General features: G+C 41.8%; 1 protein-coding gene across 1 annotated transcript in view; it reads left to right on the forward strand.

Annotated features, from left to right (window-relative positions):
• The window catches only part of LOC128711426 (probable nuclear hormone receptor HR3), a 62,041-nt gene extending 47,125 nt beyond the window's left edge, over positions 1 to 14,916 (forward strand). Inside the window, exons 2-9 of the mRNA XM_053806303.1 lie at positions 2,045 to 2,272; positions 11,428 to 11,593; positions 11,682 to 11,848; positions 13,631 to 13,734; positions 13,813 to 13,959; positions 14,206 to 14,449; positions 14,543 to 14,693; positions 14,772 to 14,916. Of these exons, the coding sequence (XP_053662278.1) occupies positions 2,045 to 2,272; positions 11,428 to 11,593; positions 11,682 to 11,848; positions 13,631 to 13,734; positions 13,813 to 13,959; positions 14,206 to 14,449; positions 14,543 to 14,693; positions 14,772 to 14,895 (1,331 nt within the window). The 3' untranslated portion in view covers positions 14,896 to 14,916. The remainder of the gene's footprint in view (positions 1 to 2,044; positions 2,273 to 11,427; positions 11,594 to 11,681; positions 11,849 to 13,630; positions 13,735 to 13,812; positions 13,960 to 14,205; positions 14,450 to 14,542; positions 14,694 to 14,771) is intronic.
• The last annotated feature ends 8,518 nt before the right edge of the window (positions 14,917 to 23,434 follow it).

Here is a 23,434-nt window from a genome sequence, read left to right on the forward strand (position 1 = left end):
TCTCTTAGGCCACTACCTAATACGCGGACAATATGTGAAATATATTAAACAGAAATGCAAATAACAGTTGCCTGTATATTTGTACTGGAAACTGGAAACACTCCGTCCTAATTGAGCTGCCATTTAGGTGATGGCGGCACCATTACCATAAGTGGTCACATCATGCTGCAGCGATGGTGCGCGTGCAAGGTGAATTGGGTGATTGTACGGTATATTGCCTGGATGTTCCAAACGCGCTGCTGTAAGGAACAACACGGTGACAAAAATACGGCTAGCGTGGCGAACGGGGTGAAATTTGTAAATTTAAAAACAACAGCGAACAGGGAAGTAGCAAAAGAAAGATGATTGCATTCGCTGCAGCGGCACGTCGCATCAACATTAATTTGCATGAAATGCACATCGGTGGTGCCTGTTGGTGGTGGAAGGTGTGGTTTTGGTCGGGACGTGGATTTACTCTTGTGTATGGGCTGTTTCTGGTTACTCAAATGTCCTCCAAGAATCTAACCGGCGGTATAATATGGGTTAGCATTGATGAAAATATTACCCGGCTGAAGGTGCTGGACCAAAAGGAACTATCGTGGACTAGTTTTATGGAATCGAAATGCAAGCGTTGGGGAGAATAAAACGCCAACAACTACCTGGTGGAATTCTATCGAGACATTTAACACGTTGCCACCGGGACCGATTGGCATGTGCCCCAATAGAAAGCTTGGCACGATTATTGCTATTATGGGAATGCATTAGTCGCACATCTGCAAACTTCCCGCGGTTGGTCATACCAGGAAGCGCAGCCGATGGAAATGCTAATGGGGCACACGATGCAGTGCAGGCCACTCAACCGGGAAGTGTCCGTACTGACTCTCCAGAGGCTGAGAGAGCCCTTGATGCTACGGTTTCCTCGATTTAGGTGACTATTCCGCTATTTGGAGCATTATTTTAGTGTATGTTTCAGCACTTGTCTCGGATATTAATTATTAGAGCTATAAATTTGAGAAGTATAAGAGTGACCAACGTTCCTGCGCTCCAAGAGATATTCACATTCAATGACCAAGAGAGATGAGTTCAGTTTCTGCAATTCATGTAATGAGTTGAATTCATTATTCATGGCTATATTTCTCTTGTAACTCATAATTGAATCATCGTGTCTCCTTGAACATATTAGCTTGGAAGACCTCTAATATGTTTCAAGTGTCACGATAGATCATTTCATTGATTTAAGCTTTATTAATATTGTTATTGCTTTTTATTACAATACGTCGGTGTGTTGTTACATGTGTGTCATTGGAATATGAATCGTTAAAATATATTTTAATAATGATGGTACATAAATAAAAGCCCATCATTCTACGAACGAAATTAGCTCTCTACTTTCTACATTACTGAGAAATGTTGTTTTCTGATCATTTTTTTTATTACAAAGAAACGATTTCTGCTATACAGAGAACAGCATCTGATGCTTGATGGCTGATTACCAGTACCCAGCAACTTGCCAGTCGCCAGCTGGTTGTGGCCGAGGTTATTGACTTTGGCAGTTTGGCAAATATTTACGTTGATTCTCTTATGCATGGAAAGATGGACAGCATGTCGACAGGGCACGCGTCAGCTCGAACGGACATACTGTCAGTCAGCCATTCAGCACACGGGCATGCGGGAGGCAACGAGGCACGGAGTTAAAAGCAACGCCCCAAATGATGGATACATCAACCGTACACCAAAGCGCGTATGAGAATTCTTGGGTGTGATGATTTTTTTCTCTCGTTGCCCATAAAGAGTTTCGTACGCCGTGATTGATGTGGTTGATGGAGGATGAATAATTTTTTGGCGAGAGTGTAGAATCAAACAGAGACGGCGGATATAAACGAAAGAAGTCAGGGAGAGTGTTTCTTAAGATAATTTTTAATTTGAGCAAGGTTTATGGGATCTAACTGAGGGATTTTATAACTAGTAGCTATTTTCCACATTTAACTTCAGCATTTCTTCGATTATTTAATTATTTCATTCTTTTGCAAAATAATAACGATTTGGAAAATCTCTCTATTTCTAGCTCAAATCGAGATCATACCGTGCAAGGTGTGCGGCGACAAGTCGTCCGGGGTGCATTACGGTGTGATCACCTGTGAGGGCTGCAAGGGCTTCTTCCGAAGGTCACAGAGCTCCGTCGTCAACTATCAGTGCCCGCGAAATAAGCAGTGCGTGGTCGATCGGGTTAACCGAAACCGATGCCAGTACTGTCGACTGCAAAAGTGCCTAAAGCTGGGAATGAGTCGTGACGGTAAGTTTTTGTATGCGATGACTATTTTACCGTGGTAAACCAATGGAAGTTAAATTTAATTCCTATAAGAGTTACTTTTTATAATTTGATTACAAACGTAGATTTCGGTGCATCCTAACTTTTCAAAGATGCTTAGCTACGAAATTATATTATCAGCTCTTAAGGAGTTAATGTGTATAAATATTAACATAAAACTGGGAAGTAAACTATACATTAAATAAACTGATTGATTTGCTTCGTGGAAGCCAAGTCATGGAAGGTGTGGTGACTAAGCGAACCGGCCCAACACAAAGGACATTTAGAACTTCTGCACGAAGCAAGGCTGACTTCCGCTGAACGAATAAAGGTCCGTTTCGTGCCGGAAGAGAAAAAACATAATAAGGGTAATGGCACCGTCCGGAAAGGGTGTCCAAAGACGGAAGCCACGCTCCAAGCGTAAGAAACCGAAATAATCGATAACGTGGGAAGAACTGGAAAACCGTTTGTCGTGATAGCAGGCAAGAACTAGCCCTGGAAGTGGAATTGGACTGTAGTTGTAGCTATCGGGAATTAACTATTGTACTTGTGTGCAGGCACTTACCATAAATATACTAAGAGAACAATGAAAGAACCCATCAGTTGGACCTTTTTAATGTAAATGTAGCTTTGCGCTTACATGAACTACAGTACAACAAAACATGTTGGGTTCTATTTTCCTCTACTTTAAACGCTTCGACGCACTTCTTTGTTCAGCGGTACAATTAATATGGAAAACGTAGCTGGACGCAAGTGCATTTGGCTTATCAAATATTTGTTTCCCGTTCCATAAGCCGAGCTCGAAACTCACGCACCAGGCGCTGTGGCAAAAGAACGAAACCGTAGAACCGTAGATGTGGAAGCCGAATGGGACTTCTCCCGACAGCAACTCGTAATAGCGCGTGTGTCCGATTCCGTCCCCCGGAATAGGTAGGCCTGATAGAACAAACAACCATTATGCTCGTCAGTTTTGAAGTTAACGAATGTAAATATTTAACAATCTAGCTCTACACTCAAATGTGGCAAATGTGTGGCGGCGAAGCTTTTATTGGTCGCAGTGCGCGGAGAAAGAAACCGTACCGAAGAAACGTGCCCGTGGTTGCCAGACCAATTGGGCCACATGCTGCTAGCTTGTGAAAGCCCACGGTATCATTACATTTTACTGGATGCTACAATCCTCTCATAGTAACCTTATCAGAAATAAGGTGACGGGTAATGTACGTTTGTTGCCTAGCGTGAGTTATTTTTAAAAATGTTAACAATCATGTAATAATAATCATTATTAAAGAAATTTGTTCACGTCAGTCGTTTATTTCGCTCGTGATACACAGCGTGCCACTCACCGAATAATAGTTGCTGATAGTTGACTGAGCGACCATAGTTCTGTGAGTGACTCTCTAGTATGGAGTAGCATAATGGGAAGTAGCACGCACGCTCGCACGTGTCGCCAGCATAGAGCGCATAGTGCTGCGCCAGAGTTTATTCACCTTATCCGTTACTCACATACACCCAAGCATGCACACATGCATACTACCACTAAGAATTCTCTGTGTGTGTATGTCTACACGTGGCTACGGGTCGGTGATGATGAAATCGGGTGGCCAGTGGCACTAGTTCTCGGGGGGCGGACAGTTCTTGGTGGAAAAAGGGCGCGTAACACTCTAGCATAGCGATAGTGCTCGCGGGAGGCCCAACACCGTTTATGCTTCCAGCTTCATCCAGCGCGGGTGGAACTATGGAGGTCCGCGAAGGGCCAGTTTTATTTTGGGGCTGAAGAATAAGCAGGGAACGGTGCGTCACGCCGAGCGATACCTTGCGTGACGCGTAATATTAAACAGGCAAAAAAGCGAGGGCTACGCACCGGAACGCATTCGCGTAATTCGGGGAACGGTTGCGATGGTCCCCGATCCCTTTCGGACACACATTGAGCTGACAAAATATTAGATTTTTACTCTATTCTGCGTCCGGGCACGGGGGATTTTTATGAGGTGTATGTGTGTGTAATGAAAAATTTGCATAAAGCGTTACAGCAAAGGTGTAGATGAAACATTGTGAACGCCATTGTTCCATTCTGGCATTACTTTACCGGCACTACTGGAACGGTCTGATTGAAACTTGAAAAGATGCCAATAAAAAAAAAACGTTTCACAATGGATCCATGCAAAATGATGTTTAAGGGAGATAAGAAAATTTGGTTTGGAATAATAAGATACTTGAATGTTTTAGCCATAATGTTGGTATTTAAAAAAGCTCAACTTCCGTTTTCGTTTGAATGTACCTATGATATTGTATTCGCGGAGTTTGCTTATTTATTAATTGATTTTTTGAAGGGTTCTTTAAATTTAAATTTCAAGTTATTTACGAAACCCTGAAAGTTTGATATCTACTTTTGATCAATATTAAACATTCTAGTTAGCAAAGTTTCCAAATAGACACAGTAATTAAAACTATCGCGGATCTATTACACACTATTTAACAGCGCCATCTATGAGCGAGTAGCAAGTGTATGTCGTTCATTATTTGTGAAAATTGTTGGCAGGTTAAAAGATTGCTTTCCAATTTAACTGACAGTTCATTTCCACAATACTAATAATAAATTAAACTAATTGAAGGAAGTAAGCCTATTTTGATAAACTATCTAAAAAAGAGTATTTTTCACTATTTCCCAACTTAGCAAAGAATAAACAAAGACAACACATTCTAACACAGATAAAAAATTTTAACAAGAACTGGTAAAAGAAAGTGTCAAACTATTACCCTATCCTGAAGAAAAACTCTTAACGGCAAGCAAACGATTAGCCGAATGATTTACGGTCAATTCATCCGGAAGCAATGCTCGGGTAGCATCCAGTTTCATCCAGTTTTTTAGACTAGGAATAACGCGGCCGTGCCAACTTGCTGCCAGCATTCCTGTAATAGCTTCCTGTTTCACAAATACCGGAATAAAGAAACCTCCCCAAGTAGCTACTTTGTAGAGCGTGTCGTTAACGAGGTAGAATGAAAACGCTGTGGCTTCCTGCCTGTAAACGAGTCGCAGGTCCAGGCGCATCCAGAGCGCAAGAACGCAATACGAATCTGTCGTTCGTTCAGTTGCAGTCCCATTCGAAGGGCCCCATGGCCCGGGGACCGTAATGAAGACGCACTTAATTACGCCAACCATGGTAGCGTGGTGATGTCATTTAGATCAAAGGATGCACTAACTGCCATCCTGGGAAGTGGCTTTCAACTCGCGCTTGCAATGAATGTTGTTTGCGAAGTGGATGCTTGTGTTTTTTTTCCTGTTTTTGCAAATGTTGTTTTTAATGTTGTCTCTAATTGATTCACCGGTACAATAACAACAAGTGTTTGGCAAAGGAAAACCGAGAAGCGTTTGCGTGTTTTGTATCATTAGATTTAAGGTTGTTAACGTAGTGCGGAAGCAATGTGCCAACTATGCATGACAATATGCACAGAGATGGAAGTACAGAAAAGTAAACAACCCCTACCAATGCACAAGGTGTCAATCAGTGTAATGGTACCGGCGAGATACGAATTGTAATTTGGCTGATTTTTCATTTTGCACCATTTCCAGCATTTCCAGCAGAACGAAAGGCAAAGTAGTAGTGAAAGGTATGAGACGCCGCCATAACAACGTTCGCACAAACAATCGGCAAACATCCGTTCCGTTTGATGAATCTTTGCAATTAAAACTATGAAAATTGCATTTATTTGCATAACAGAGCAATAAATTAATTCCTTGTACTCGCCTCCCCGGGGTCATTCCCGGTGGGACGGAGAGTTTGATGCATACTGGATGCATTACGCCCATTATGGCAGGATGTTCCCGGTTGGTTCTTGCGCCGTTTTACACACCAGAGATGAGGACTGGATTCTGTAAAGTTTTACAACCTTCCACCTACTCCCCTTTTCCCTTCAGCCACTCGTACGTGAAGGATGTTAGTGCTTCTTCCGCTAACCCGATCCCCGAATCGGTTGCATTTGCGCTTTTAATTTGCAAATCATTCCTCCCGCTCTGCCTTTCAATACCACCGCTTGCAAGGTGAGTGACCTCGGGCATACAGAGGGTGGATTTTATGGGTGGAGGGCGTGAAAGGGGGAAAGCCATCCGAGGCAAGGGTATCGTCATTCGTCGTCTCTAAACGATGGCGTAATGTTTGTGAATGTTAACTGATGCCCTTACTGCTTCAGCTGCTGCTGCTGATGCCAGCAGGGTATCGAGTGTAACTGCAAAAAGGCAAATCTATCCCTCCTTTTCACAACTTCCAACCACATCGGACGCGTGGGAGGATACAGCTCTCTCACCGCCGTAATGAAGTGGTTTGCAACACCAGCTATGAAATTTCGCACCGTGGGTTGATGGGTCTTTTCCAACAGTTCGCTGGTGGTTGTGGTGGGTGGGTCGGAAATGTCACACTTTCGCATTTTGCATTGCAAATGCCGCACCACCGTACTAATGCCGTATGACAAATCGTGGCACGTACGCATCAGCTGTAATCGCAGGTGTCGTTGCATACCTACCTGCACGATGGGTTTGTCTCATGCGTGAGTGAAATCGGTAGAAATTGAATATCGTGGAGGGAGATAAAAAATATCACAACGGTGCGTTGTATCAGATATTAATTTAATATCCGTTATTCCTGAAACCATTTTGAAAATGAAATAATGTTTTTCGAATATTCATCTACTGTCGATTAGCTTGACTGACTGTATATTTACTCTTAAGTGTGCGTGATCACTCTTTTGCGAGCTCATCTACAGTACACACCTTCCTATTTTTTTTTATCCGTTCACCTGGCTCACTTCGTCTACATCTTGTTTGACATATCGTTGTTGTCGCTTGAAATTGCTTTCCTCCACCACCATTGTTCGCTTGTTACCCGCATCTTCGACTCATCACGTACATGACGTCACCGCAAAGTGTACATCAGCAAGATGGCCACACGCACTACACCACCGCTGGGTGTATGAGTTCCATTTCGTTCTCTCCAATAAGGGACGAATGGCGGGTGTATTTATAGAACTTCCAAACTGTATAATGCAAACGAATTGGGTGGGTAGCCCCATGTACGACCACCCTGGAGAAAAAGCCCGCCTGAGGGGAGGTCCCCGGTGATTCGATATGATTGATGGTCCGCCGGAGAAGAAACACACCCCTTGTGATTTATTTTACCATGGTGGAAAACATTCACTAGCGAGACATTTATGCCTACGGTGAAGGAGTGTCGTGCATGTGTCGTGTTCGATAAATTGCTTTGCTAATAAAATTAATTTTCCAAATTAAATGGACTCTCTTCAAACTCAAATAAAACAACGAGCAGTTCCAAATTATACTAAATTTATTGCTAATTACACCTTCAATTTTGTCCAGAAATTCCTACTGTATTCAATCACTGTTCTTATCAACACGGACAACAATCACACATGTATTTATCTAACCCACCAACGGCATTTCATCAGCGAAACTGATAAATATCGCTACCAGCCACCGGGAACGAACACTGCTCATACGCATTAACACAGCGACGTTTGATGCCCTCATGCCGTCTATTTGCAAGTCGTACAAATTTCGCAATCGAGTTCTGCAGGCGATGTGGCGGACTCTCGCTTGTTTCTCGCCATTCCTGACCTAAGTCAACGTTTATTGAAGTGCGCATCAGCCAGCAGAATGGCCCCGCATTATCTGGCTACTTCCTCTGTCTGCCTGCCTGTTATTTGTTTCGTTTTATTAAACTTGCTGTGTTGCTTGTTGTTGCTATTACGAAAAACCTGTTTAGAAAGCATGTATTTATCTTGAATTTAAGGGTTTTATTTTTCAAAACTTGTGCAAAATATTGTTTGTAATATTTATGTGCATTCAAGAATAATGGTATTGAAAAATCCTTGAGGCATGTAAAATGATTCAAGAAATGTAAGTAATGAAACAACAATGAATGTTAATAAACAATCTACCAACGTATGGATCTTGCTAAGAAATAGCTATAGTTATAAATAAATAGAATTGGTTGTTCAAGTCCTATCCAAATTTATGTTTATTTATTTTTGTTTTTTTTTTTCATGTACAAAAATACAAACAGCCTATGGCCAAATTTTGCCCACCCGGCAACACGTCACGCTCGTTATCGTTTGATTGGCCCGGCAAACGTCAACGAACGTAAAGCAACAAGCCAATATTGGCCATGATCATCACCGACTGGTGATGATATTGGTGGTGGTGCCGGGACGGTGGTACAAATTTTATCACCTAAACAAACACCAGCTCCAGCAGCTATCATTTGCGATTTCGCACACCCAGACTACAACCAAGACAAATTTCCCCGCCCTTCGCCAAAGGCAAGTGACTCGCGCACTTGCGTTGCGGGAAGTAATTGCACATCGTGCAATGAGAATATTGTTTATTTTTCGTACATTTTTGCCCCTCCCCGTGGTGCCCAGCTTGTCTACCCGGTGCCCCTATCTTGTCGCGTCATTTGACCTAAATTCGGCCCAATTCTTGCAATACCTCCGCTGATGACGCGTTCAAATGTATGTGGGAAGGTGGTAGATGGGGTTCCTATCTAGCCCTGCTCTGTCTAGACATTGTCATGAAGTTCCGCGTTGAGGTAGGTTTGGAAATTGGACACCCTGTCTCCAAGTCCCCCGAACCGAAATCGATGCATTGAAGAAGAATCACTTCCTCGCAAAACATTTCTGATAACAGACCCCACCAGTTCGTACATCTCCCTGTCGACCGAAACAAAAACTGCATAAGCATAAACCGCCGTGTGTAAAATAGGTCACCGCGGCGCAGTTGAAGCTATTTGTTTTCGCCTGCTGTTTCCCACGGCGCGCAATGTTGTTCCTCCTAATGGAAAGCGAAAGTTTACCCCGGTACAGGAGGCGTTGATGCGTCTGTGGCCGCCTTTTGCGAAGGGCGCAGACATCGTTGCGTTGATGGAATGATAGCATTTGCGGGTAGCCGACCTGACCGACCGGGCCTATTATCTGGAGCGAAAGTGGTAAAGCAAAGCAAAATAATCGATCGTAATTAGGAACGAAATGATCGTGAACAGGGATGTGTAAGAAACCGGTCCTGGAGTTCGGTTTCTGTGTGTGTATTACGTTTTTTGATGTCATATGAATCACATCAAAAGTCCTCTCATAAGATTGCTCGAGGAATAAAAAAAATCGAAACAAACTCATTATCATAATTATATTTTTTTTGTTTTAATCACGGTCCTGCCTCCATGGTGGTCGATGGAGACGCCAAGTCGTTCTCATGCTTTTTCTTATACATATTTTTGTTCTCATCGAAAGTATTGTCTTATTGCTGTTTTCCAGTTGTAAACATTCGCTCCATAAAGTAAACCGCCGCCTGTCCTGGTATCGTGGAAGAAAGGCATCGTTTCGCGAAGTCCACTTTCTGTGGCAACCGTTAGTCTAGCGACTCTAGAATAAACATTCCATCCACTGGTTCATCTTATGTATCACATGGCAGACAAAAAGAGTCATAATGCACAACGCTAAATAACGATGAGATAGCATCACTTCCACCATCTACCCTATACATTTTTGCCCCCTATTTCCACTGGTATGGCGTGTGTAGGTGTATGTATGTACGGGATGCACGAGATGTCAATTTCTAAAGCATTCCATCTGCTAAATCCCAATGCAATGAGAACGACAAAAAGGGGTCGATGTACGATGCTCCAGGCCTCAGGCCCATGCCTTCCCATTTGCGGGAGCGTTCGCTCAACAAAAAAACGGGCTCATCATGAACGATGTCAATGTACAGCGCCATCACGGGCCAGCGTTAGTGCAACGATTATGCAACGCGTGCGCATAAAACCGTAACATTACCCTGCCTTCATTCCAGCCATCCGCCATCCGTCTAATGCACTTTTTACATGCAATGAACGGCCCTCGGCCCTCAGCAACATCAGTTGTTAGGAGACAACGAAGGAAAGAAAAAACAAGACACACTAACACATCGATCACAAACGACTAAAGCTACAGCGCTAAATTAAAACAGTCCATCAACGGAACGCCAAACTGGTAGGCGCACACGAACACACACGGTTCGCGTTTTGCCGGCGTGGCACAATGAAGCGCTTGATGCACTTCTAATGAATGGGTGTGCATGTTTATCGAACGTACCTGACCTATCCCAAAATGGATTCTCGCATGCATAGAACGCGTTCATACACCCATATCGTCGGGCGTGTACTCACATGCATATGATACCAGTGCAGGGTGGCTTCTCATAGCCGTGGAGTCACAAAGCTTTCCGACCAACTCTCCATTCCAAGCCACAGCCTCCGCATATCCGGATGCGATGTCCTAACCGTTCAACGCTATCGCGCTCATCCCTTGCTCATCTCTCTGTTATATTTCGCTGTTGGCCGTCTGGCAGCGTACGACGCAATAGTGAGATATGCGAACAAGAAGTCGGAAAAGAGAAGTGGATAAAAAATATTCATTCCTCACCCAGAATGCTTGAAGAAAAACGGAAATGGATAGAATGGCATCTTGGCGGGTACATCGATCCTTCCTTGGGATGGTTTTCTCGTTTAGCGTTTGGCGAGCGTTTTGTAGCTCGCCAGTATGTAATCCTGCTTTTTCCCATTCCAATCCGGAACTCATGGGCTCTTGTGTGAGTTACGCGTTCAATACTGCCAGACGAATATCTCACAGCGAGTTTTTTTCGTATTCGCCAGGGTGGGGAAAGCATCGACCGTGATTGCATATGCACGCCTCGCTGGGATGCTTTTTTAATCGATAATCTCCTGGACCTGGGCCAACATTTGTTGCCAACATATGAGTCCGGATCCGGGATGTCTGCCAACCCGTCTGGAGATAGGATGTGTCCGTGTTGGGAAAGAATGCCCACCGCTCGATAATGCTCCATTCGTTGGCGAATACCAGTATCTGGACGATGGCATAGAACAAACATCAGGACAAGCATTTTTGTGCCAGCTGTCTAGCCGATCGTTATCTCAGATTCAGTTCAATTAACAAACGGATTGGATTGGTTGCGTTTGTATCCCATTTACTAGGAAGCTCCAATAGTTGATAAGCAAACACGCTGGTTTTCCAATACTCCAGCCTGTAGGTGTAGCTGCCAAAGATACCAGAGGCATTGAATGTTTAATTTCTCGTTTCAGCTGTCAAATTTGGACGCATGTCAAAGAAACAACGGGAGAAGGTCGAGGACGAGGTACGGTTTCATCGGGCTCAGATGCGCGCACAAAACGATGCAGCCCCGGACAGTTCCGTGTTCGACACGCAGACACCTTCCAGCAGCGATCAGTTGCATCACGGTTACAATGGGTAATGTATCAAAGCTACAATAGTACTGGATGCAGGGTCCTCAATTATCACCCACTAACTGGACACCATTTTATCAATACCCACACAGCTACACATATTCGAACGAGGTGGGCTACAGCAGCCCGTACGGATACTCAACCTCGGTGACGCCGCAGCAGACGATGGGTTACGACATCTCGGCCGACTACGTGGATAGTACAACAACTTATGAACCAAGAAGTACGATGATAGACTCAGATTTCATAAGTGGACACAGTGAGTATCATATCATCGCAATCCCCCAAACTACCACCCATAAATCATAAGAAAGAAGAATCCACCCTTTTCTAAGTCTCTAATCCCTGCTATGACATTCGTACATAAGATTCCTTGTGGGCGGTATACATTGTGGTGGTTGCGTTTTAATGAATTATTCTTCACTAATAATCACCGTCCTTTAATCGAGACCTAACCATTACTCACATAACAGGCATGTCAACTAATTTGTAGAGCACTGTATCAGCATTACTATCTTCCCTTCAGTGTGCGTTGTTTCCTTCCCACACACACACAGAGTCACTCTCACATACGAACTAAACCCTCTGTGACAGGCGATGTAAATAACCCATAATCGTACTTCCCCGTCTTCTTCTGCTACTAACACCTCACCTTCTAGACAAGGATGGCTCGCCGGATCAGAACCGGGCGATCACGCTGAACGATATCCGTTTGGCGCGTGTACAGCAAACGACCGCCACGACTACCACCAACGTTGGAACCGATGTGATCGCCGGTTCAGACGGGGGCGGTGTTAACGATGGTGGTGGAGGTCCCCGTGGTCTTGCATCCCAGCAGCAAACAGGTCAAGCAACCACACAGCACACGATCCCACAACAACCACAACAGCAGCAGCAGCAGCAGCAGCAACAGTCGTCTGCTGTGACGGCGCTGGCCAACCATCAAACCACCGGCAACAACGGCAACAGCAATGGCACTACCAATAATAGTACAATTATAACCATCAAGCAAGAGCAACTAACCAATGTCGATAGCATTGTCGGTAGCTTTGTCGATTCGACCACCTTCTTGCCATCGCCACCCACCAGCCAGCAGCAGCAGCATTCACACCACCATCAGCACCAGATGGGTAACGCCACGATGGTTACGACCAATGGCGTCGGTGGCATGGGCACGGTAGCGCCAACGGCGGCAGTAGTTGCAGTGGCAGCCACAACAGTCCCAACGCCCGTCTCCGGATCAGGTGCGCGGTTTGTGGCCCGAACATGTTTTCTTTCTGAAACCGCTAAAAGACTATCCCTTCATCATCACAATCCTTCAGCTGGCGACTGATGCTTGTACCCTGTAGATGCTATCCACCACGCGTTACTAACCGAAACCGAATTGTATTTCTTCTCTTTTTCTCTCTCTCTCTCTTTCTCTCTCCTTTCCCTTCACTATGCATCTAACAAAACTATCTGGATATGATATTTAAACAACCACACCACACACACACACACATTATCCACTACACAAACGTAACGCTAACGCATAACTCTCCTGTAAATCATCTTGAAAATAACGCTCCCGTAAAACACGTCCCCCACCGTTACTACCAATGCGACACTATGTTTGTTATGCACGCCCACTCCCAACCCCCAAAATACGCCCTCTAGATGTCACTGGTAGTAATCTAAGACGGAATGACTGCTGCCAGAATCCGATCACGGCTGGTGGCACGGGTTCGGATGGTATTCCGCACTCACAGGCTCACCATCACCATCATCAGAACACACCGGTATCGTTTGGCGAGGATGATAGTTCCTGCGATTCGCATACTCGATGGGGTAATGGGACACTAACCGCTCTTAGTATGTACAATAATAGTCCAGTAGCTCACTAACCCACCACTTAGTTAGCATTAATATGCACACGCCCGCTAGAGAATAGCTCTATATCCAATATCGTTGCAAAATGCTCAGAGTTCAGGAGTTTGTCCATTGTTGAATACCCTTTCTTCAGACCGCACTACTATATGCTACCTCCTTTTAATATTTGCAGCCGAAGGTGATATCAACGATGTGCTGATAAAGACCCTTGCTGAAGCGCACGCCAACACCAACCACAAGCTAGAGATAGTGCACGACATGTTCAGAAAACCACAGGTACGAAATCAGCAGCCACATCAGGAAACACCAGCAAAACAAAAACCCCTTTTTTGTTATTACTTATTTTATTTTTAGGATGTTTCCCGCTTACTCTACTACAAGAACATGACCCAAGAGGAGCTATGGTTGGACTGTGCGGAGAAGCTAACGGCCATGATACAGCAGATCATTGAGTTCGCCAAGCTGATACCGGGCTTTATGCGATTGAGTCAAGACGATCAGGTAAGTAGATCGTATCTTTTTGCAGTACGCGCTACCGCGCTGTAGTGCTGAATTTTGCAGAAGTTAATGATCTCTACACAAATAAAACACTTCACTAACAATCCGGCCACGTTAGATTTCAATCAGTATCAGGTAGTAGCAGTGCGGTGTATACCTGTTACAACTAATTGCTCTAACCAAACATGGAACAACATGGTGTGTTTTGCAAACTTCATGCTAACCGTTTGGGATCTTCCATCGTGACAGATCTTACTTCTCAAAACGGGCTCGTTCGAGCTGGCGATCGTGCGCATGTCTCGACTGATGGATCTCTCAACCAACTCCGTGCTGTACGGTGACATTATGCTACCGCAGGAAGCCTTCTACACGTCCGATTCGTTCGAGATGAAGCTGGTGGCGTGTATATTCGAGACGGCGAAAAGTATTACGGAGTTGAAGCTGACAGAAACGGAGCTGGCGCTCTATCAAAGTCTGGTGCTACTGTGGCCTGGTAAGAATGTCCAATTATTTTGCGAACCTGTTCCTTGTTTCCTTCGGGTAGTTTCCTCCAAACTATACGCGTGTTCTGGTTGTTTCATTGCAGAACGAAATGGTGTGCGAGGTAACACGGAAATACAGCGACTGTTCAACATGAGTATGTCCGCTATCCGACAGGAGATAGAAGCGAACCATGCACCGCTCAAAGGTGACGTTACGGTGCTCGATACGTTGCTCAACAAAATCCCCACTTTCCGGTGAGTTTCGCATGTTTCGATCCCTATTGAAAGGACATAAATTCTAATGCATTTCTTTACTCCGTTATTTCCACACAGTGAGCTCTCCATCATGCATATGGAAGCGTTACAGAAGTTCAAACAGGACCACCCGCAATACGTTTTCCCGGCGCTATACAAGGAACTTTTCTCGATCGACTCGCAGCAAGACCTAATGACATAACAGGATGATCATGGCTACCAGCAGCCGTCCCAGCAGCACCACCTTCATCACCACCATCAAGACCAACAGTCGCCCCAACAGGCACATTATCAGCAGCAGCAGCAGACAACAATCGGCACGGTATCTCACGATTCCACCCAGCAGCAGTATCAACATTCCTCTTCGGCCTCGTCCGGTTCGTCGTCGTCGTCGTTGTCATCGTGTGGACGGAGAGAGGACTCGATCGTTGCTAGCGAGCTGGACGAAGCAATAGGACCACCGTCGGTAACGGATAGCAATACAAACAATGGCAACAACACGTTTATCATCATCATCCAGAACGATGGTGGCGTCGGCGAGGCCCACCTAACGGCGGCGACCGGCGTCAACCCTTAAGATGTTAACTGCTCAAATACATACATAACCAGGTGCGGTGGGTGGGAGGCTTAGACGTAGTAGGGCGATCGTGAAGCAAACATCCCCAGGTGGCGCAAAAACAAACATACATCGGAGAAGAAAAAGCATGAAAACAAAAAAAAATCCACTCACACACACAAAACCACACATACATACGCGGAACGGCGCGGAAGGAGAGGTGCGCAGCGTCAGTTGAGACGGCAAAAAACTAGTATGCACCTTTAGCAATTGTTGATGTAAATGAATTTACAAGATTTGTTATATTATTTTAATAACTCGTAAGTCGATAACACTGACGATAGCATAGGAAATCGAGGAAGCATGGCTAGAGGGAATCGAATACCGTATAGGTAGCGAAACGGATGGCAAAGGCGACGGGAAAGGAAATGTATTTTAAATTATTTTCCTTTCTTTTTTTATATATATATTCATATATTCGTGCCTCGATCATGGATCATATACTGATCGTTGTTTTCTATTGTCTATTTTTAAACAAGATTTATTTCTTTTTACGTTTTAACAAACAAACACACACAAAAAATGGATTAGACTGTTCGTTCCACGCGTGTTTGTGTAGTTTAGCGAAAGGGAGTAGAACTCACCCCCAAAATCGGGAATCCGTCGATACTGATTACGGGGTAAAAGATACAAGAACACACAGAATCACCATCTCTCTCTCTCACACACACACACAAGAGGGAAGACACATTTAAAAGTGCAATGATCAGTCGATCTAGGAGCGAGACGGAGCAAAGCATTAAATAGTATCGAACGTTCGAATGTGTAGAATCCGAGCAGATTCCAACCGGACACCAAGTTTTATGTTGGAGCATTGTACACGATTGTTCTAGCAGTTTTGGAATAGAATAAGACGCATCGCATTGCAGTGCGGTTTACTGTTTATTGCTTTCGTTCTAGGGATTTTTTCTCTTATTTCTTCGCAAGCGGCTAACGTACAAAAATGGAGTATGAACTATTATTTTGTTTGTTTCGTTTCGTTTGGACAACTTATTTTGTATCGATGGACGGGGATGAGCGATGAAGTGCCCGAGATGTGCGGTATGTTAGGAAAATTTGGGACCGAAGCGTTAACCGATCGCAGCTAGCGTGGTTTCGGTCTTTTGCAACTGAATAGTCTGATTTCTTTAGTTAATACCTTCCGATAGAAAGAGAGAAACTTTGATACATGAAAATGAAATCGAAGTTACATGAAAATGCGATCCAGCTGTTACACAAACCGACAGAACAGAATCTCTCCCCTTTCTCTCTTTCGCTTAGGTTCGCTTAATTTGTACGTGTGTGTGTATTTTTTGTTTTGTTTTATTTCTTATTTAGTGTAAGTGACTTAGGTATACCCTTTATCTTACATTTACTGGAAATGGTCTAGATGAAACTATTTTGGAACATAAAGAGTGTGTGAGTGGTAAAAATATAGCTTCAGTCTTCAGAAAATTCAACAACTTGATATCCACAAATTCGCTTTTCACCTTTTTATACTCTGCGTTGCACTTTTCTCAATTCGATTCTGGAAATAATGGCTATTCCTTTCGCTCAGTATTAGACCACTAACGAAAAGGAAGCTGCCCACGGAAAATGCAATCCCAAAAGACCCAATGAACCGAAATAGACTTGTTACTAACTCGATTACGTCAAATACGTCTCAGTCGTCTCGCACAACCTAGCTTTCCTTTCTTATGCTTTTGAGCTATAGCTAAATAATCGACCCTTTTTGGCATCCGAAAAGATTCGATTTGATCCACAGCTTGCAGGGTGGTTTTCATGCTCTTTGTAAGAGGAAACTGTTGTAGAGTTTGAAAATCCTTGCAATTCACAAATGAAATGGAATTTGCACAATGCAACCACCGTAGCTTTACCGTTTCCATTTTCTTAGTGGAAGCCTGTTAGGCAAAATATTAGGTCGTGGGGAAATCCTTCTACTGCGCCTTCTTTACTTTACACCGAACTGTGGTACTTTGCTGGTTTTCTCATCACTGTTCTGTTGTTTGTTTGCTTTGTTATTCCATTTGCCCTGTGTCATAACGATACGGATCGAACATGTGTTCGATAAGTTAGATAAATGTGTGAGCACGTTCACAGCTAAATTGCCCTCTGTTTCAACTTCGTCAGAAGCAAAAGTACATTGTAACGAAACTTGACACCAGGACTGAGAGAACGCTTAGGAGGTGGGAAAAGAAATTCAAAAATCGTACTGAAATTATTAATAAGATATTGTAGGACAATTTTGCGCTTAGCACACTCACATTTTACACACACACACACACACACACACACACATACATATACACACATAAAACCCATCTAACGATGTATAATTCATCCTTGCAAGCACGTAATGATAGCGAGTTAGGAGTGGATGATTTTGTTCGACATTTTCTATTTGTTCGAATTGGCTGCAGTGCGCATACAAAGATGTAAAAGCAGGAAAATACAAATTCTAGCTCCAATATTAAACCAATATTTTACGTTGGGTTGATTTGTTTCCGACAAGATTGCTCTAAGTTTTATGGCTAGGTTCTTACAAAGTGATTAAGTGTTGTTTAATTATAATCAGAAGAAAAATCGCACACTTCCAAATAATACATAATTAAATCAAATTGGATGATTTAGGTCGATGGATCTGGGTTGATCATTTTCTTCTGGATTGTGTACAAAAAAAAGGAAACTGAAAGGTTGACCAAACATCATTTGGCCCATGATCTTTCTTCAAAGTAACTTCAACGCAAGATAAACAACAAATACGTTCAACATACACACATATGTTTACAAATTCTGAAGTAGTAAAACACAATAGATCAAAAGGAAACTGGCTCGAATTGAGAATGTTAGGCAGAGGACACACACACAAAACGGTCAAAACAACAAATTCGAACCGCAAATGAAATGAGAACTTATAAATGTATGGGTGCTTCTATATGAAAATATATATATAGGTATATATATAGAGAGAGAAAGATAAAGATGAGGATAAGAAACAAAGCAGAATGATATACATATATATACATCTATATTTAAAACAAAACTAAAGCGAATCGAAGAAATAAGAGAAAGAATATGGAAAGTATAACAAAAACAACACAAAAAACCAGATGCAAAATGAGGGAAGAGGGAAAAAGAGTGTAACAATACGCTAGGTATGACTGTGAAAATGAAAGTAGTTTGGTAATTGTGTAAAGTTTAGACAGGAATCTGGAAAGTCCTCGAGGATGAACTCGGTACAACAACGTCTAGGAAAACCACTCACAAAGCCACACAACAAAACCTACATTTGAGAGATAATGAAACTGTTATACAAACTCCAATCTGGCGGAGAATGTATATGGATCCAACTCAATGAGACTCAATGAAATGCAAACGAAAAAAATAGCGAAAAATTAAAACCTAACACAGAATGACTAAAGCATAGCGTGTGGTTTGTACAATGGCCGAAGGACGAAACGGAACACAGTTACAGTTTGAAATCAGACTCCTTAACTCGCCTGATCATCTTCACTTTTTCATGAATGTAATGAATTAATTGCCTTAAATGATATATACAAAACAAAACATATATAAATTGCATAAAAATATACAATAAAATATATTTAAAAAACTGGATGAAAAAAAACACAAGTAAAACCCAGTAAAAACGTGCAGAACTGTTATTGGTTAGGGAAAACAACCGGAGACTACACAGAAATGATACACACGGAACGGAACACACGTACATACAGGCAAACCAAGTAAAACACAAACACTAGAACATAGCAGGCAGGACGAGTTCCTACAAAAGAAAAACAAAATGGGACTCTATCGTCTGTACAGAAAAAAAACTGTAGCGATTAGACAAAAATGTTACGGTGTGGTGCAACATCGCTCAGCTGTGTTGCACACGGCATCGGTTGGAGATAATGGTAATGAATTAGAGTTTAGTGATTGACTCCATTTTGTATGCGGTACTTCTAAATGGCGGAGGTGCGTGTATTATGATGACGATGATACAAATACAAGAATAAATAAATAAAATTACACACAGCACGGTACGGCAGGAGACAAAAACAAAACAGACAAAAACACACGTGAAACATACAAAGTAAAACGATGATTAAATGGTTATCTATAATTCTATACATATAGACTATTATATACATAGTGATGATAGTAGAGAGGGAAAGAAAGTAACAATAGTGTGTAAGCAGAGTGCAAGAATGATGCAGTTATGCGAAAGCAGCAGATGGAAGGAAAACAAAACGTTTAAGCATGGATAAGACGGATAGGGAAGGCTCGCTATCCGGATGTGACACACATAGGCATAGGCAAAGTTGATGAAATCTAATATAATTTAAATTAATTTAAACGAACGATGTGAGAGAAAACTTTAGATACGAATAATTTTTGACTAGTGAAAGCGAAGAAAAGGGAAAATATGCGAAGCGTGGCGTTCTTTCGCTCATCAGGGTAACCGTAAATCAGGTATACATAACATACACAACCAAGCTACAAATAACCGACAAACACACACTTTGTGATGTGACTGATAGGAGACAAACAAACAAACAAACAAAACACCGAAGATAAGCGGAAGAAACGCGAACGCAGCAAAAACAAGTTGATATACATGATAGTACATAAACTCACAATAGCAAAATTCGGGTAGCTCTTAAGTTCACTGAACATTTATTCTATAATCATCAAAAGATCAAGTTAGGACAAAATGTTAGGCAAAGCAAGAAAAACAAGGGTGAAAATAAAAATACACTCAAACCGAAAAAGAAGATATGAACACTCCCATTCAAAAATAAAAAAAGAAAACATACATACAAACACACACACACATTAAACACATACAAAACACACACGGTTAATGAGAATATTGCATAATGATTCACTGAGCGGACGGAAAGCCTTTTTGAAATAAACTGATTAATCCTTATTATGATTATTGTGTTGATTTTGATTCATTCATTCACTTTAGGAGTTGTATACACCTGATGTTAAGCTGCAAATAGCTGCAACAAACGCGTGTAGTGTCGTGGTTTCATGTCGTGCATATATTTTGCTATTCTAAACCAATCAAGATAAAGCTACAACGTGTACAATCTGCAACTAAAAAATAAACCATTTTAACCATTTTATTTGATACTTAATTGATTTGAGATAGCAATAGATTGTTCAGAATTGTGATTGTTTTATTTCTTGGTTTTCTTAAATTAGAAGAAATAAAGCTTCTCTACTACGGTGAACCACTCTCTGTAAATCGTTCTAGTCTGTTCAGAAAGGCTAATGCGAAATCAATCTTTCTTATAACGTTGAGTGGAGCTGTTACAGGCTGAATTCAAACAAACAAAAGTAAACGAACAAACAAACAATCCCATACAAAATGCCCGTTTCTAGTGCACAAAGTATGCAATCATTGCAACACATGTTACATGATAAATAAAGTCACATCACAATACGAAAAGCAAACAAAACAAGAAATCAACCAAACAAACGTAAACAATAAACAGTAAGTAAAGTGAAGTAAATTTATTCTTCATATTTTTTTTTACTTTATTTGTAAATGCTAAGAAAGCAGTCGAAATTAATAAACAGAGAAACAAAAATCAGTAACGTGTAAGGGCTCCACCAGCTCCTGTAGAAAGAAAGAAAAAATTATTGTAATTAGCTGCTTGTGGTGGAAACCAAGCAAAGTTTGAGCGTTTGTTATGTTATGTTGAGACATTTGTACGTTAGTATAAGAACACAACGGGGATGGATGTTGGTGCAGGTGTATGTTCACTATTCGGACTAAATTTGGACAACAAGCAAGAACTGATCCTTTTGGAAAAATTTATACTACAGCACAACACACACATAGACACACTAATGCAGTTGCATTTAGTACCAAAACGATACAGCAGAACTGATTGGTGTAAAACGATGGGAAGGCGTAAATTCCATTTCACCATAATTCTATGCACTGATCCTGTGTTTTTATTTCTAAGTTTTGATGTAGTAAACCTGTCTGTTTATCGAAACAAGTTAAAATTTAAGGCACACCTAGCAGAAACAACCCTGAAACCCCTGTAACGTAAGCAGTAAAATTTTCCCAATAGTGTTTTGAAACTTTTGATCATATTATACAAGGCTTTCTTCCGTTCCCGTACAATGGAAGTAATACTTGAACAATTCTACACTTGCCGATTCATTCTTCGAATGCGTGTGACTGCACTTTGGCGTAAGTACCGATTTGCAACAAAGAAGATAAAAGACTTAACAAAAACCATACGAGAGCTCTTACTCTAAAACGAACGGGATGCTGAAACTACAGCCAGACATACAGGTTGCAGCAGGGATTAGTAAAAACGAAAACCAAGCTCGAATCTGTACACTGTTGGTTTACGTGATATGATTTTCTTTCCCAACTACATTTCTAAAACAAACAAAAAAGAATTTAAATTAAAACGGAGAAAACCCCTGATTGGCACTGATGGCACAACACTGTGTGTGAGTGTTTTGATTATAATCTACTGCAGATGACGCGTATTGTAAAGTGTTAAGCGCTACCCGCTTGGGTTAAAAAAGACAAGGGAAAAAACATTGTAAGGTATGATGTTAGAAACAAAGCGGACATTGAATATTTGATGCAAAAACCATCACAAATTTGCAACAAAAACAGCAAAAAAAACACAAATTACAAAACATTCAGAATTCTGTATCGCAGACAAGTAGAACAACCCACAGCAAGTGAAACATAAAATCGAACCTAGTAAAAATACAAAGAAAAAGAAACATAATTAGTCAAATTCAAACGGAACGATTGATGTTGCGTTGGTTGATTGACACTAATGATGACAGAAGACAATGTAGTTATTACATTTAATTGAGTTTGTGGGGTTTAATGGGTTCCCCGTCAATTGGCTAGTAGGTGAAATTGTATGTTCGATGCGGAACCAATCCAAGTAACAGCAAGCGGATATTACAAAAATCGAAATTCCGATGAAATACGAAAGAAACGCATATTGATTTAATTTAAAAAAGTAACAATGAATTATCTTGACTTCCTTAAGTCCGTAAGTCGTTTACTTTTTTTTTTATTCAAAACATGATAAAGAACTATTGGAAATATTAGAAGTGAGAAAATGTAGAAGAAGTTAGAAGAGAAAATTTTTTGTACACTTTTATTTGCATTATTAAAAATCGCATAAAATAGTAACACTTAAATAGAACTTAAACCAAAGTAGATACCTGGCACAAGTGCCATTTAATTACAACAGAACGTTTGTTTCCTGTACTTTTTTCTTGTTTCTTCTTGAACCTACAGGAAAGAATATGTAAAGGGTTCGAATAATGTTAAATAAATGCAAATCGTCAGTAACTTCAAGCTTTGCAGCGTTGTAAAATTCCCACTTGAGAGAGAATGGAAAAACCTACGCATTGATGTCTTTGTGTTTCTTCAACTAGACTTTTTTATTACAATAACCAAAAAAAAGGCACGAACAATAAGTTCAACGATCTTATTAACTTGTCTTACCGATAGATGGGGAAGCACCTTTATCAGATCCACCTATTATCCAAATCTGCAAACCGTAAAACCGAGCCACCCGGTAACAAAAGGGATGGTCATCCATGTTTTCGTGCGAACCAGCCCAAGAAGGCTTTGTTTCCCGTTAAGAATAATTATTTTGGAGCACTTTTTGCTGTTTTTTGGTTTGCTCCTGTTTGAAGGAAAGCATCATATTTTGGGAAGGGAAAATAATTACTGGCTTGAACCAGCATTACGTTGGGCTTGCTGTAGGTTAAATTGGAATTTATTTGCCAAAATTTAACCACTTCTTTATTGTGGGGTGAATTTCTCTGCAGTACCTTGATGGTTTGCAGGTTTGACGCTTCCGTTTTCCGGAAAATACAGAACCACCGGTTACTGATGCACGATGTTTGCTTTCCAGGAACGAACGAATTATTGTAACCTTGACACAACAGGTACGCCACAGTTTCCGACCGGATAACACTACGTAACCTACGGTAAGCGTTCAAAGCATCATAAAACATTATGATGCTCTAATGGGTGGTACACCTGCGAGACCACGTTGTACGGGTGACAAACATCGAGTCTCGTAAAATGCAAACAAAAAACCCTTTATACAACAAAAACGATTGGTTGCTG

Source organism: Anopheles marshallii, chromosome 3 (assembly GCF_943734725.1).
Source record: "Anopheles marshallii chromosome 3, idAnoMarsDA_429_01, whole genome shotgun sequence".
Lineage (NCBI taxonomy): Eukaryota > Metazoa > Arthropoda > Insecta > Diptera > Culicidae > Anopheles > Anopheles marshallii.